General features: G+C 39.4%; 2 protein-coding genes and 1 pseudogene across 2 annotated transcripts; all 3 read left to right on the forward strand.

Annotated features, from left to right (window-relative positions):
- Positions 1-335: 335 nt before the first annotated feature.
- Positions 336-1,913, forward strand: LOC141762685 (gamma-crystallin M3-like). Its single transcript, XM_074626667.1, has 3 exons — positions 336-462; positions 554-802; positions 1,616-1,913. The coding sequence occupies exons 1-3, from the start codon at positions 448-450 to the stop codon at positions 1,892-1,894; spliced, it is 543 nt and encodes a 180-aa protein (XP_074482768.1). The 5' UTR covers positions 336-447; the 3' UTR covers positions 1,895-1,913.
- Positions 1,914-4,321: 2,408 nt separating this feature from the next.
- LOC141763313 (uncharacterized) lies at positions 4,322-11,185 on the forward strand. The gene is made up of 6 exons (XM_074627883.1): positions 4,322-4,465; positions 4,567-4,809; positions 5,385-5,657; positions 9,036-9,080; positions 9,570-9,812; positions 10,831-11,185. Exons 1-6 carry the CDS (start codon positions 4,457-4,459, stop codon positions 11,104-11,106), a joined length of 1,089 nt encoding a protein of 362 aa, XP_074483984.1. The 5' UTR covers positions 4,322-4,456; the 3' UTR covers positions 11,107-11,185.
- LOC141763075 (gamma-crystallin S-1-like) lies at positions 7,641-8,363 on the forward strand (annotated as a pseudogene).
- Positions 11,186-14,572: the final 3,387 nt, after the last annotated feature.

The raw sequence follows: 14,572 nt of genomic DNA on the forward strand, positions 1-14,572 counted from the left end.
GTTGAATGTAGTTTTGGGAGGTCACTTCAGGTCATAACAGAAGCAAAATGTTCTTCAAATGAGGATTTTTTTATTTATTTTTTATAGCACTTTCAAATGCTGCAAGGTCAAAGCTTTGTTTTGTGCATTTGAATGCCTTTAGTGTAATCATAAAGTTCAGACCTCTTTTCAGATCGCATACACCACATAGATTTGTACAGAAGAGATATGAATTAAATAGTAGAAGCTTCTGGAAGCACGTATAAAACCCAATATCCACAATAACTATTGCAAATTCTGACGTACAGTGAAGTCTGCCAGCCTATAGGGCTGCCCGGTGCCACAATATAGAGTGATGAGTCAAAGGTTTCAGCACAAGCCATGTGGAAATAGTACGGCTGTGCAATGTATAAAAAGGCAAAAGGGTCGATGTTGATGCAGTACATCTGAGATTAGCCCACAAATATCATGGCCATGGGGAAGGTAAGTGAAACTTTCAAAATATACGAGACACAATAACGTAATAGTTTAAAAAGATTTACGACAAAATGTTAATCGAGTCACATCTTTGCAGATCATATTCTACGAGGACCGCAACTTCCAGGGTCGCTCCTACGAGACCAGCAATGACTGCCCTGAGCTCACCTCCTACCTGAGCAGGTGTAACTCCTGCAAGGTGGAGAGCGGCCTCTTCATGGTCTACGAGAAGCCCAACTTCTTGGGCCACCAGATGCTGGTGAGGAGGGGCGAGTATCCAGACAACCAGCGCCTGATGGGAATGACTATGAGCGACTGCGTCAGGTCCAGTCGCATGATCCCCATGGTAGGTTTATCACCAACTGCATCGGTCACACCACAAAGTACAGGAGAGCTGCGACTTAAAGGACTTACAAACCATGCTGCAAATAATCAAACAAAGAGTCCAACGACGTTAAATGCAGCTTTTCTATTAGTCGACAGCACAAATTTGTAAGTTGAGGACATGCAAAAGGCTTGCAGGATTCGCTACTAACACATCTGTCGTAAAATATTCTAAACTCAAGGTCCACTTACTAGCGTTCGACTGTATCTCACAGCCTTCTTCAACAAATGGAACCTGCACAGGTGTAATCACGTAGTGTGTAATAACTCCTGAGCAGGTTAAGGAAGGCTGTGAGATGCAACTGAAAGCTCCTGGAAAAAGCTAGTAAGTGAAACTTCAGTGTCGAATATTTTCTCAGGAATCAGATCCCAATGATACGGTGATCGTGCCCAGAATTTGGTGGTCATAAATTGTATTTGCAAACCCACTTTGTGATTAAAAGATAAGATGGGAACATCTATGTTCCTGGGACGGTTTTAAACTTCGTCCAGTTTTAAAAAATGAATATTGTAACAGCTTTTCAGATCACCAGTATGGAGGCCCAGAACCGCCATGGTTGCAATCGTTTTTTAATAACCGTTATCTCAAGATCACAAGTTAATTATCATGTTATCATTACAGTTGTTTTCTCGAGATAATGAGATCATTAACTTGGTATCTCACCAGTCTCATCACACAAGTGTAAAACCACTAATTTGTAGATCTAAAGGTTGGGTTCATTGTCAGTTCAGAGATCCACAATCATTTCCCTTTTCCCTGTTTCTTCATCTACAGCACAGGGGACCCTTCAGAATGAGGATCTACGAAAAGGAGAACTTCGGAGGCCAGATGCACGAGCTGATGGATGACTGTGACAACATGATGGATCGTTTCCGCATGTCCGACTGCCAGTCGTGCAACGTGATGGACGGCCACTGGCTGATGTTCGAGCAGCCCAACTACAGGGGCAAGATGATGTACCTGAGGCCAGGAGAGTACAGGAACCTCAGAGAGATGGGGATGAGCAACATGACGAAGTTCAGCTCCATCAGGCACATCATGGACTCCTGTTAACTCTAAATGTACTGGGGGGGGTGAAATAAAGCAAGCTGAAAATCCAATGTTTCTGATTCCTGCCTGTCATTCTGGTGCAAAATAAAAAGTGAATAGCAACTCTTACAAGTCGGCCCTGTGCAATCATTTGCTTTCACTTCATGATGGCATGTTATGAAATTCTTCCTCTCTGGTGCGTTTATGGAAGCTCTGACATTCAGTATTTGAGAGTGAGGTATGAAAATCAAGCCCACGGGGGAAACAATAAGCAAACAGGAAGGTTGTGAAAAGGATCATTAGGTTATTTTCTCAAGTTTTCAAAACTAATCAGTAATTTCAGCTCCAAGCCGAACTGAAACTACTGGCCTGGATGGTACGTAAAACCCCTGTAAAGTGAAAAAACAAAGAAGAAGAAAAAGGATACAAAGTTGTAGTTTGGTTTATTACTTTTAAAGATGTGAATTTAAAATCTTTAAGCACACATTTATTTAGTCCAAACACTTTTTGATGGACAAAGCTGTGACCTTGATGTCTGCGGCATTTTGACCACTCAGCTTCTGGATAGTTTAGGAAAAGAAAATCCTTCAAAATAATTTAATTTGATACCAGACGCTCAAGCTGTGGTGCTCAAACAACTGAAGCATTTATAGTAGATGGAAAGTGGCAAAGATGTGATATACAGTCCACAGATCAATATGTTGGTGATTCAACATTTGCCAAGCCATCATTGTTGAAAACAATAAATTCATGTAAAAACATAAAAACGTACAATTATAAGAAACCGATATGTCAGTGTACATGCTTTAATAGAAAACTCCCCATTCACTTATTACTTTAAATCTGTCATATACACTGTACTACAGGTTCATAGGGGCCCGTGTATCAACAGAATTTGCAGAAACATTTTTGTATCTTTTTTTGTCATGACCAATGGTTTGGATTATATGTAACACCTAATGACCCCAAAACATTTCATAAATTTTCTTTAAAGGTACAGTGTGTGGCATTTAGTTATGGAGGACTAAAGCTGCAATTGTAATAAATAAATAAATGACTCAATAAATAAATAAAATAATAAAGAAAGAAATGGAGAAATAAAAGCTTCAATAATCAAATAAATGTGTGGGTTAATTTCTAAATAAATAGATATGCACAGAAATATATAAATAAATGAATATAATTGATTTCTTTATTATAATCACAGCTTTAGTCCTCCATATTAAGGGGGATCTATTGGCAGAAATTTGATATAATATTGATAAGTATGTTTTCTTTAGTGTATAATCACCTGGAACTAAGAATTGTGTTTTCGTTATCTTAGAATGAGCCCTTCATATCTACATAGGGAGCGGGTTGTCTTCACGGAGTCCGCCACGTTGCTCCACCATGTTTCTACAGTAGCCCAGAACAGACAAACCAAACACTGGCTCTAGAGAGAACCTTTCACATTTTTACGGGACCTGAAGGCCACCGTAGTTCTCCGACACACTTGTGAAACTGCGGTAAGGCGAGCCGCAGAGTGCAAAATCGTGGTACCACTACCGCTGTCTGATTTTTGTTCCTAAAGTAGGCGAGGCAAAGGTCCTGAAAGATACCACTACGTTACCACGGTTTTGCACTCAGCGACTCACGTTACCTCAGTCTAGGAAAAAGAGGGGTTTGCGGAGGGGTACTCAGTGGGTTGCAATCTGCAACCACACCACTAGTTGCCGCCAAATCCTACACACTGCACCTTTAAATGGTACTCTACAACATACAAAAACACCAAAGCACATTTGGTGCAAAACAAAAATGACCTGCATAGGCAAAATACAATGTGTTGCCCATGTCTGACCATCAAACATGGTTTTGTGGGAGTTGAAAATAAACTAATAAATGTGATTTTGTTCACTACACTTGGCTATTACTTCTAATTTCTCATGTGAAAATAATGCAGTGGGTGTCCCGTCTTTATGGACAGTAAATTCAGGAAGAAAATCTCCTTTAACTGTAAGGAGTGGTTACAGATTCCAGTCGACGTGAACATTTAAAACTGCTTGATTTTTTTTTGCCAACTCCCCTTTAAACTCACCCTCACAGCCTTTATAATAAGAGGGTTATGTTGTGGTTATAACGACCAAAATTGTAGATATTTAACTTATTACAAAGTTGCTTGCAACACAAGATCAAAATTATACATTACACACATTAAATTATAGGTGTTTACATCTGTGTTAGAATTTATCTGAAGCTCAGGACACATTACATATAGGATGGGAAGCTATGAAAAATGAAGGCAATAACTGGTTAAAAGTTATTGTAATGTTAACATTTGCAGCTGTCGTAAAAATACAAGAGAAAATTGAACATTGCCGAATCATTGACTCTGACTCTGACCCTCTGCCTTCACTGTTCCAGCATGTGTTTGATACAGAGTCATCATCAGACTGGAACAAAGGCAAATCAAACAGCACCAAGCCATTTTGCTGATATGTAAATCTACCTCATTTGGGTATCAAAGACTTGCCACACTCTGCACATTTTGTTTATCGATAAATACTTTGATGGGGCCGCAGCAAAGAAGGAGGTTTACAGTGCATCCAAATGGGGAAGGTAAGATAAAACCCACTACAGCTAGTACACTTTTTAAAGTTCTTTATTAAGATATTCATGTTCAGAAAATACTCACACTCTTTTTCCTCTTTTGACCACAGATCACATTTTTTGAGGAGAAGAAATTCCAGGGTCGCTGCTACAACTGCAGCAGCGACTGTGCCGACCTGCACACATACTTCAGCAGCTGCAACTCCATCCGGGTGGAGAGCGGCGTGTGGGTGATCTATGAGAGGCCCAACTACAAGGGCTTCCAGTACATCCTCAGCCCCGGGGAGTACGCCGACAGCCAGCAGTGGATGGCCTTCAGCGAAAATGTGAAATCCTGCCGTGCCATAAAGAATGTAAGAGTCCTCATTCGGGTCAAATACAAACAGAGGTTTGACATAATGCTGTTGGGTAGTTATAGAAAAGTATGTTTGGGCAGTGAAATGTTGTTAAAGGGGAATATACAAGCTCAAAAGTGACAAACCCACAGAGAGTTATTACCAAACGCTGCAAGAGACCTGAGAGTTTTAGCGTCTTTCAGCTCATTGTTTTGATTTTACGAACTGTACCTTTTAGTGTTTTGGTTCTCTCAGCATCCAGATAAACTGCTGCTAACCATGGCGGAGCATTTAACAGCTAAGAAGCCATATTATTTTTTCTCGGGGAGCTGGTGGAGACCAAAAAAAAGCTAAAAGGAGGGTGAACATTGGACTTAAATTCACCAAATGGCCAGAAACAAAACAAAAAGTAATGATGATAATAATTAATATAGCTTTAAAGAGCCTTATTATAACTATAATATGTTATGTTTATGATTCTAAAGAAAATCAGGCTTGTATATGGATAAAAAATGTTAGCTTAACAATAGAGCTGGGTATTGAACATCAATACCTCAAATTTTTGGGTACCAACCTGTGTCCTTGTGTTTTAGGATTACGGCAGTGCGTGGAAGCTGAGGCTGTACGAGAGGCCAGACTTCGGAGGGCAGATGGTGGAGTGCGCCGATGACTGTCCTTCGGTGTACGACACCTACAAGCTGCGCGAGGCTTACTCCTGCGTGGTGAGCGACGGCGCCTGGGTGTTCTACGACCTCCCCAACTACAGGGGCCACCAGTACCTCCTGGAGAGAGGCGAGTACCGGCAGCACGGCGACTGGGGGGCGGTCTCGCCCGGTGTCGGCTCCTTCCGCAGGATCACAGAGTTTTAACTTTAGCCTTGAACCTGAAAGTTATTCAAGACCTTTCCAGATGCCCACACTCACACAGCAACATCAATAAATGAGAAGCAAACTCTGACTGGTCTTATGGATTTTCTTGATCACATCATTTGACACTAATTTGAGATGGTACACACTGAAACATGGTTTTCTCATAATCACAACTTAAAGGGGTACTACGGTGATTTTGGGGTGACTTGCAAGAGACTGATTTAGGGATTAAAAATGAAGATATGCTGATTTTTGGTCCACCCATAATGCAACTCAGCAGCCTCTTTCGTTAGACGCTCCCTAGTAAATGCCCACACCTTTAAACTCCATGTCCCCTACTTTGTAACGCACGCTTCCTGTTATACATTTGCAGTCTCCAAACTCAAACTTGACGTTGACAAGTAAAATTGGTGGAGTGACCCTTTAAATATCTCCCATGAATATTGTTAGTCAGTTTCATCATAAAGGCGTTTCTGTTAATCTCGATAAAAAGAGAAGGACAGAGCAAAAATGAGGAGAAAGAAAAAAGTAAAAGTAGGCCTAATAAAGATAATTAAATCGTGACGATGATAACTTGAGATAATACAATAATAAAACAATCATCTCAGGGTTTTATTCCAAACAAACACTACTGTACCACATTTCAATGATTTGTACAACTTCAACATGAGAGGAATGCACGATAGATAGCAGTAATTAAAGGACCAGTGTGTCGCATTTAGGGGTCATCTATTAGCAGAAATGGAATATAATATTAATAAGTATGTTTTCTTTAGTCTATAATCACCTGAAAATAAGAATCGTTGTGTTTTTGTTACCTTAGAATGAGAGCCGTATATATCTACATACGGAGCGGGTCCTCTTTATGGAGCCGTCCGTTGCAATCTGCAACCTCACCTCTAGATGCCAACGAAATCCTACACACTGCACCTTTAAAACGTGTCCTGTGGCTTCTTATAACTTATAAACTTATAAAGATGCACATTTCCCCTGCAGCCAAGAACAAACCTTTACTGTATATAGAGTATATATATATATATATACGGTATATCTGTTGTCCTTCATTAAAATGAAAAAAAAATCTAAATCCCTCCTAGCAGACACCCTAGCTGCTGTAATGTTTTGGACAAAATGAACAGCCTAGAGGTGATAGACAGTATTCTTGCACTCTTACCAGTTGTAAAAATGTAAAGTTTTACCTGAGGGTGGTGCCAAATGAAAGGACATAAAGTGTCTAAACTGTAAAGGGTTCATCCTCTGAGGAGCATGAATGTGCTCCGTAAACATCACGGCAATCCGCCTATTCGATTTTCATGTTTCTCGTATACCACCCCTGACAGTGGCACTAGAGGAAAGGTCAGGGGTCACCAAATACCAAATTTAGGATTCATCCTCTGGGGACCATGAATATCTGCAGTATGTGTCTGTATAATAATCAATTTATTATGTTTGATTTACTGTTCCTCCTCAATAACAATATTTCAATTAATCAGCATTTCTTTTTCTGAGGCTGTTTTCATGGAGAATAACATCATCTCCATAACTATTATCAAACTAAAACTATTAAACCCCAATTTCCGAGGTCAAGAGTGCCCCTTGTTAAACATGAATCAGGTATGCAGTGTCTAAAACTCAGGACCTGTAAAGTCTCTGGAGCCTTCCCGCGCTGCCACTGACTCAGCTCAAAGCGTTTCATATCAAACCAGATGTCCGCCAGTGCCCCTTGTTATTGTCCACACGCTTTGCTGCATCCAGTGGCTTTGGGATGCTTTGAGTTTGCATTGTTGAGGGAAACAGTATTCGCTGCTTCAGAACAATGTGATAAGCCTGGATAAATATTTGAATCGCTCATTGAATAATCCAGTTCACACAAAGCCAACCATGTGCTTTAGTTTTATTGTTCTTGTTCGGTATAAAGAGAATATTGGAGGTGGCTGCTTAAATGTTTTATATAACACACCAAACCTATTGATATTAACTATGGAGAAGGTACATTTCACATATTGAATGGAGCAGTTTAAACAGTATTTTTAATGTGTGCAAACATTGTAAATAAAAATGTGCTCATATTTATCTTTTCCAAGATTATCTTCCACGAGGACAGAAACTTCCAGGGTCGATTCCACGAGTGCGACAATGACTCCGGCGACTTGCACACGTACTTCAGCCGCTGCAACTCCGTCAAAGTGGAGGGAGGATTCTGGGTAATCTACGAGAGGCCGAACTTCATGGGCTACCAGTATGTGCTGAGCCCGGGAGAGTACCCCGACCACCATCAGGTCCTGTCGCGTTGTTAGGAACGTAAGTCAAGAGAGAGAAACGATGCCTCCAAAGCATGACACAGCAAAAAACATCTTGACTCAGCGTCCTTCATGTCTTTCCTCCAGGTGGGGAACTCGTGGAGGCTGAAGGTTTGGGAGAAGCCAAACTTCGAAGGCCAGACGATGGAGGTGGGAGACAACATGCCCGTCCTCCACGAGCGCTGGCACAGCCGCGATTTGCACTCCTGCAAGGTGTTCGAAGGCGCCTGGATCTTCTACGAGCATCCCAACTACAGGGGGCGCCAGTACCTGATGGAGCGCGGCGAGTACAGGCAGCACTCCGAGTGGGGCGGCGTGCAGCCCGCCGTTGGATCCATCCGCCGGGTTAAGGAGCACTAGCCGTGTCATTAAAAAGTGTAAAAGCACACATCTTGAAAAATACAATCATGTTTCAAAACGATACTCCGTTCCTTATTATTTATTTCCCATCTTCATCTTTTTTACTAAAAATCTGCATTATTAAAAATAATTCAGACATGTCTCATTCGTTAAAAACACAAAATCAGTTAATTATTTTGGCATTTAAATATGGGCACATTTACATAATGCTAACTTGGATGTTTAATTTATTATACCATATAACTTTATTTTAGTTTAATAAAGATTTCAAATTAAAGCAAACATTTTATGGCCATAAAATACAGTAGATGTAAAAGAAAATCCATCAGGTCACAGAATATGTTTCAATATTCTATTTTTAAAATGCAATATCTTTCAATTTCTGTATATTCTCCTCACTGCTCATGTGTACATACTGTATGTTTTGTAGACTGGTGATAGGAAATGGTTAATTGCCAGTGACTGAAAGTATATGCAATATAAACTGAGTACATAAACCACAATAGTAAAAGCACAGTCACAATTTCTGCATCACCACAGTGAGCAATCAAACAACGGACATGCACTTTAAAACAATTGCAGCATCAGCTAATGTGGCAAAGTTAATGGAGAGCTCATTTGAATGACAATAATTCTCCTGTCAGTGCATTTTATCAGCCTTTATATGAAAGTGGAGCATCAGTAATGCAGCGTGAATGAGGGGCTTTGATTTGAGAGGGTGAGGAGGAAACACAAGGTGACTATGGAACGCACGGGGAAGGTGAGTAAAAATATAAAATATTGGGATTTTGTACTTTAATATTTTTTCTTGTCACATAACGTTATAATTGTATTTAGGATTATTATGCTTTTGTGCTTTTTCCACTTCCCTTTAGTGTGTTATATAGTTTTTTTGTGCATGTAAAAGGTCCGCCTTTTCTTCCGTAATGTGGTGATGTCACCAAGTAACACACTTTGCCTATAGTGGCTAGTTTAGCTATAGTTAGAGCGGAGCTGGAGCAGAGTCCGAAGAGTTTGGTTGAGCGTTTTAGACAGAGGGTGCTGCGGCACATTCAATATGAGAAAAGTAAAGCGTTGTTTTGAACATTTAAGCTTGTAAACATGTTCTAGTGGGAACCCCAAATACAAGTATGAACCTGAAAATAAGCACAATAGGTCCTCTTTAATAATATGGTATTAGTAGACATAGTATCTTAGCTTTAGTATTATTTCTACTAGTAGATGGTCTAACACAGACTCCTGCTTGCAGATCTTCTTCTACGAGGACAAGAACTTCAAAGGCCATCACTATGAATGCAGCAGTGACTGTCCCGAGCTCAGCTCTCACTTCCAGCGCTGTAACTCCATCCGGGTGGAGAGCGGGCCCTGGGTGGTCTATGAGAGACCCCAGTACATGGGATACCAGTACGTCCTCATGAGAGGGGAGTACCCCAGCTTCCAGAGCTGGAACGGCTTCAACGAAACCATCCGCTCCTGTCGGCTCATCAGACATGTGAGTCAAAACCAGACATCTAACTCCAGCTAAGCATTTAGTATGTGTTTTTTTAATTTAATTTAATTTAGTTTAATTTAATTTAATTCAATTTAATTTAATTTAATTTAATTTAATTTAATTTAATTTAATTTAATTTAATTTAATTTAATTTAAATGTGTAGGTGTTTATATCACTTATGAACATTATTTCAGACCAACTATGAAGCTGGTTATCAGTTTCTTTATATCTAATATTCTGGAGTCATGTCCTTGTTCAAATTATCTTCTTGTTTCACCAAACCAGTAACAATGCAACTGTGGATAATACCATTCTACTTACTAACATGCTGTTTTATCCCACTGTCACAAAACATCCAAGTTTTTTTCATCTAGTAGTAGTAGTCTAGTACAACTTGGGTTTTTCCAATTAGGATTTGCTGCTTCACGATAGAAGAATAATTCAAAATGTACAATTTACTACTTAAGGTGATCTGTGTGAATGCAAAATACATATTCACTGATGATCCATGGAAAGATAAGGGAATTGTTCTACATTTAGGAAAATACACTTATTTGCTTTCTTGCCGATACGCCAGGATTTGTCTGCTCTGAGGTTGTCAAAAGTTACATTTGCACATGTATGACTAAAATCACAATCACACTCTTTCTGGATAATTTATACAAAAGTCTGAATAAAAAAAAACTAATAATTTAAAAGGATTTTTTTTTTGCTACTTATTCTGCCACATTCTGTTTAAACCCAATATTTCTGCACAGTTGCAGATAAAGATCAAGCTACACTAATAGTATTTGTATTATACTATTAGATTCCAGTGATGGCTGAATAGGACTGTTTCCAAAGTTCACAACATGTTTTTATCTAATGAATTATTCTGCTTCAGTCCGTATTTGTTGGCGTTTAGCCTTTCAAAAACAACCGCTTTTCTCACATACAAGTAGGACAGGGGCTCCAAGGAAACCACTAAGATAAGATCACTAATCAACACGTTATCTTTTGCTTGTTTCATTATTCAAGCCTCCTAGCACGCACAAGATCCGCATCTACGAACGGCCAGACTTCAGCGGCCAGATGATTGAGTTCAGCGAGGACATGCCCAGCCTGGTGGACCGCTGGCGCCACCGCGACATTCAGTCCGCTCACGTCCAGGACGGCATCTGGATCTTCTACGAGCATCCGAACTACAGGGGGCGCCAGTACCTGCTGGAGAAGGGCGAGTACAGGCAGCACGCAGAGTGGGGGGCCATGCAGCCGTCTGTGGGCTCCATCAGACGTGTTGTGGACCAGCCTTAAAACCATATGACTTCCTGTTTACCCACCTTCCTCCACTCATTACTCTGAACTTAACTCAAATAAAAGCACACAAACTGCAGCAGAATGATTTTATTTCTTGTGATTACAAAACAAATCATAACAAGATTGAACAAAGAGAGTTGCATTTTATGATACATTTTGTACCACGGACGTTACAGTGTGACCTTATAGGGTCCATCCTCTGGGGAGCAGGAGCATTACATTTCATGACATCTATCCATTAAATGTTTATATTCCTTGTTTACGAGTAGAAACCTTATGTAACCAAAAACATTACGATTCATCCTCTGGGGGGCATAAATATCTACGGCATATTTCATGGAAATTAGACACATTTTAGAAGACGTTTGCGTTTCATTTGCTTCCGACTGGCTGTGAGTTGGATGCTGGTAGTTCTATTAGCTGAGCAGTGGGTGCTAACATCTGGTGGCTGATGAGCACTGATGATTCAAGAGGATTCACCAACAGGGACCCACGGTATGTCAGCAACCATTGTTGTTTAGATGGCAGCCTGTGCCAGAGAAAAATACAGCAGAGCAGTCCAACGAAATCCAGCAGCCAGCTGGTGCACAGACACAACAAAGTCAAAAGACACAGCGTGTTGGACATGAGCCACTTTCGGACCGATAATGTCACCTGCTGCACTTGCTTTGTCTTTTTAGCTCTAGTTGGATTGTTTGACCTTTGACCTTCTGTAAAAGTGCTGCAGAACATCTGGACTAAACTCCATTTCACAACTTATTTACATTTATAGTGAAAGACTTGTTGGATTGTTGTAGATTTTATTACTTTATTAATGTACTGACATGTTTTAATTACAGATGACCTACTAACTGTTGCTGTTGGCTTATCAGAAAGGGAGAAACCTGTGACCCTAATTATTAATTACTTATTAACAATCATAAAAGCAGACTTGATGGCTTAGTACACTGGTTCCCAACCTGGGGGTCTCCACCCCCACTAGAGGTCGCCAAAGCTTCATAGGGGGTCACGAGGCCTTGTAGTGTAACACAACTTTTAAAAAAGTATATACAGCTGGTCTATATATCAGCATTTAATTAATTTCTGTGAAGAAAAATAATAGTTTAGATTATTATTTATGATATAAACTTAAAAATTAGACAAGTATGCTGTTAAAACAACCAAAGAGCAAATAGAACAATGGCCAAGCATCAGGGAGGAGAAAACACTGAATGTGTAAAAAAAAATAGAAGCATATTAAATATGAATGATTGTTAGAAATGAATATATATATATATATATATATATATATATATATATAATACAGAGAATTGTATTAAACGTTCAGGTTCATAACAGGAAAACTCATCTGTGATGCTGCAATATTCACAGGAAATCATCTCAAAATTCATCCAAATCACTCATTTTACACAAACTTCCTGCAGTTATTGCGTTCATTATTTGGGTTAATTGTACAGTTGATCAGTTGTTCTGTACTGTTATTGTTATGCATTGAATAGAATATGAAATATCCCTAATATGTCAGTTTCCTCAATGATAGAAAAGGGTTCCCTTAAGGAAAAAGTGACGGTGGTGGAAGATGTATTCAGATCCTTTACTTCAGTAAAAGTAGAAATACAGCAGTATAAAAGTCCTGCATTGAAAATAGCAAACTATACAGTACAGGAGTTATTTAACCATCAGGATGCAAAGGATGCAGGATGTAGGCTTAAGAGCCACCTAGTGGTGCGAGAGCTTCATTACCCGGGACAAGAGCTTTCTCTGTATGGAAGCTTATAAGGGAAACATATAAATAGATATAAAGTTGCTGGTGAGACCAAAAAAAAAATCTCACATGCATTTTTCCTATTTCCCCCTTTTCATGCATTTGGTTTCGCTTTTTCTTCTTCTCTCTTTCCACTTGTTTGCACCATGTATTGGTAACTTTGCATTACCGCTGTGTAAAACATTAATGAAATGCAATAAATACCAGAAAACAAAGAGATAATTCAACATATTTAACAATTTTGAAAAGTCAGCAAGTAAAGTGAAACCACAAAAAAGATACGGAGAATAACCTCAAAGACCTTCAGTAAGGAACGGAAGAAAAGAACCATCATAAACCTGCAGACACATTTAATAAGAAAGTGTACAACTGCAGTGTGTAATTTCCTGACTCAGGATGTGTTAGATCATATCAGGCTTGTTGATCTGTCAGAACGGATGAATAAAAAATCTGCGATGTGATGTGTGCACAGTAGTACGCGTGTGATGGCCGAGTAAACAGGAGACGCTGCAAATCAGTAACAGAGTTGCTGAGCTCAGCTGATTTTTGAACTGGAACTTTTTATCACACGCACAGATGGTTTCTGGCATCCCCCTGATGCTGATCGAGCAGTTTCTGAGAACACAAACAATCACTGCATCAAACATCCACCTGAACAGGTCATTCAGTCAAGTCATAAAACGGGACTTTTACTTTGAAAAGTGAGAACTACCAATGGGGTTGCCAGTGCAAACAATCATGCAACAATGTTTTAAATCATTGTTTAAGATGTAGAAATAAGAGTTTTACTCTAGTCTTTACTCTAAATTTAAAGATCATGCTTCCTTTTTTGTCTACTGTGCACAAAAGGTTCTTTAACTTGGACGAGTGTCTTTGCAAAGTCAGAAGTTAATCAAAGTTTGCATCATTTTAGGTGCACAAACAAAAAAAAGAGCATAAAGGAGACTTAAATGCTGATTGAATTTGGATTTATTGTTGCCGTCTGCAGAACTTTCTCAAGACGATTCACATTCATTGATTAGCTGGCATCATGCTTTTCAATTACAACGTTAAAAAAGGAGCATTGCATGGCATCGCGGCTGCTGCTGACCTTTAACCTTTTTGTCCTTTGTGTCCTTTTTTGGATAGAATTCCTCATAACTGCAGTATTTTACACTGTTCTTTTGTCTCACATGTTCAAGAACCATCAGTTCTCAAAGAGGCACTGTATGAAAACCTCAATGCTGGCCTATGAAAACACTAAATACCAGACTTAATACATAATCAGGTGGCACGCTTGGTGATCTGCAGCGAATGGTATTGAAGTGGAAAGAGATCAAAGTGGAATTAAAAGTGGAGAAACTGCTCCGCCACCCACTGATAAGAATGGACTTTGAAGCAGTCATGTGTGTGATGCTGGATTAAATCTATCAAACATGCAGCGGCTACACTGCACTGTGTGTATCTGGTGGCTTGTGATGGCTTGGGAGAAGGAGAGGAATTCAGTATTTCTACAATTCAACAAAAGCCACTTTACGTGAAGCACAATAAGTTAGTCTTATTTAGGGCTGCCACCAATTGATTAATTGTTAAATATATTAAATGGTGCTAATAATAGTATTTGTTTAATTATAATAGCACAATATTATTGTTTAAGAATCTGGACTTTATATTTAGATGAAAATTAATATTGCATTGCAAGTGTCACCCCCATAGTTC

This window comes from Sebastes fasciatus, chromosome 24, assembly GCF_043250625.1.
Source record: "Sebastes fasciatus isolate fSebFas1 chromosome 24, fSebFas1.pri, whole genome shotgun sequence".
Lineage (NCBI taxonomy): Eukaryota > Metazoa > Chordata > Actinopteri > Perciformes > Sebastidae > Sebastes > Sebastes fasciatus.

What these genes read in the sequence shown, in the direction of transcription:
- LOC141762685 (XM_074626667.1), top strand. An exon ending in CCAGTCGCATGATCCCCATG is followed by an intron (nt 803 to 1,615) that starts GTAGGTTTATCA and finishes CTTCATCTACAG; the next exon opens with CACAGGGGACCCTTCAGAAT.
- LOC141763313 (XM_074627883.1), top strand. An exon ending in CCTGCCGTGCCATAAAGAAT is followed by an intron (nt 4,810 to 5,384) that starts GTAAGAGTCCTC and finishes CTTGTGTTTTAG; the next exon opens with GATTACGGCAGTGCGTGGAA. An exon ending in TCCGCAGGATCACAGAGTTT is followed by an intron (nt 5,658 to 9,035) that starts TAACTTTAGCCT and finishes CTTTGATTTGAG; the next exon opens with AGGGTGAGGAGGAAACACAA.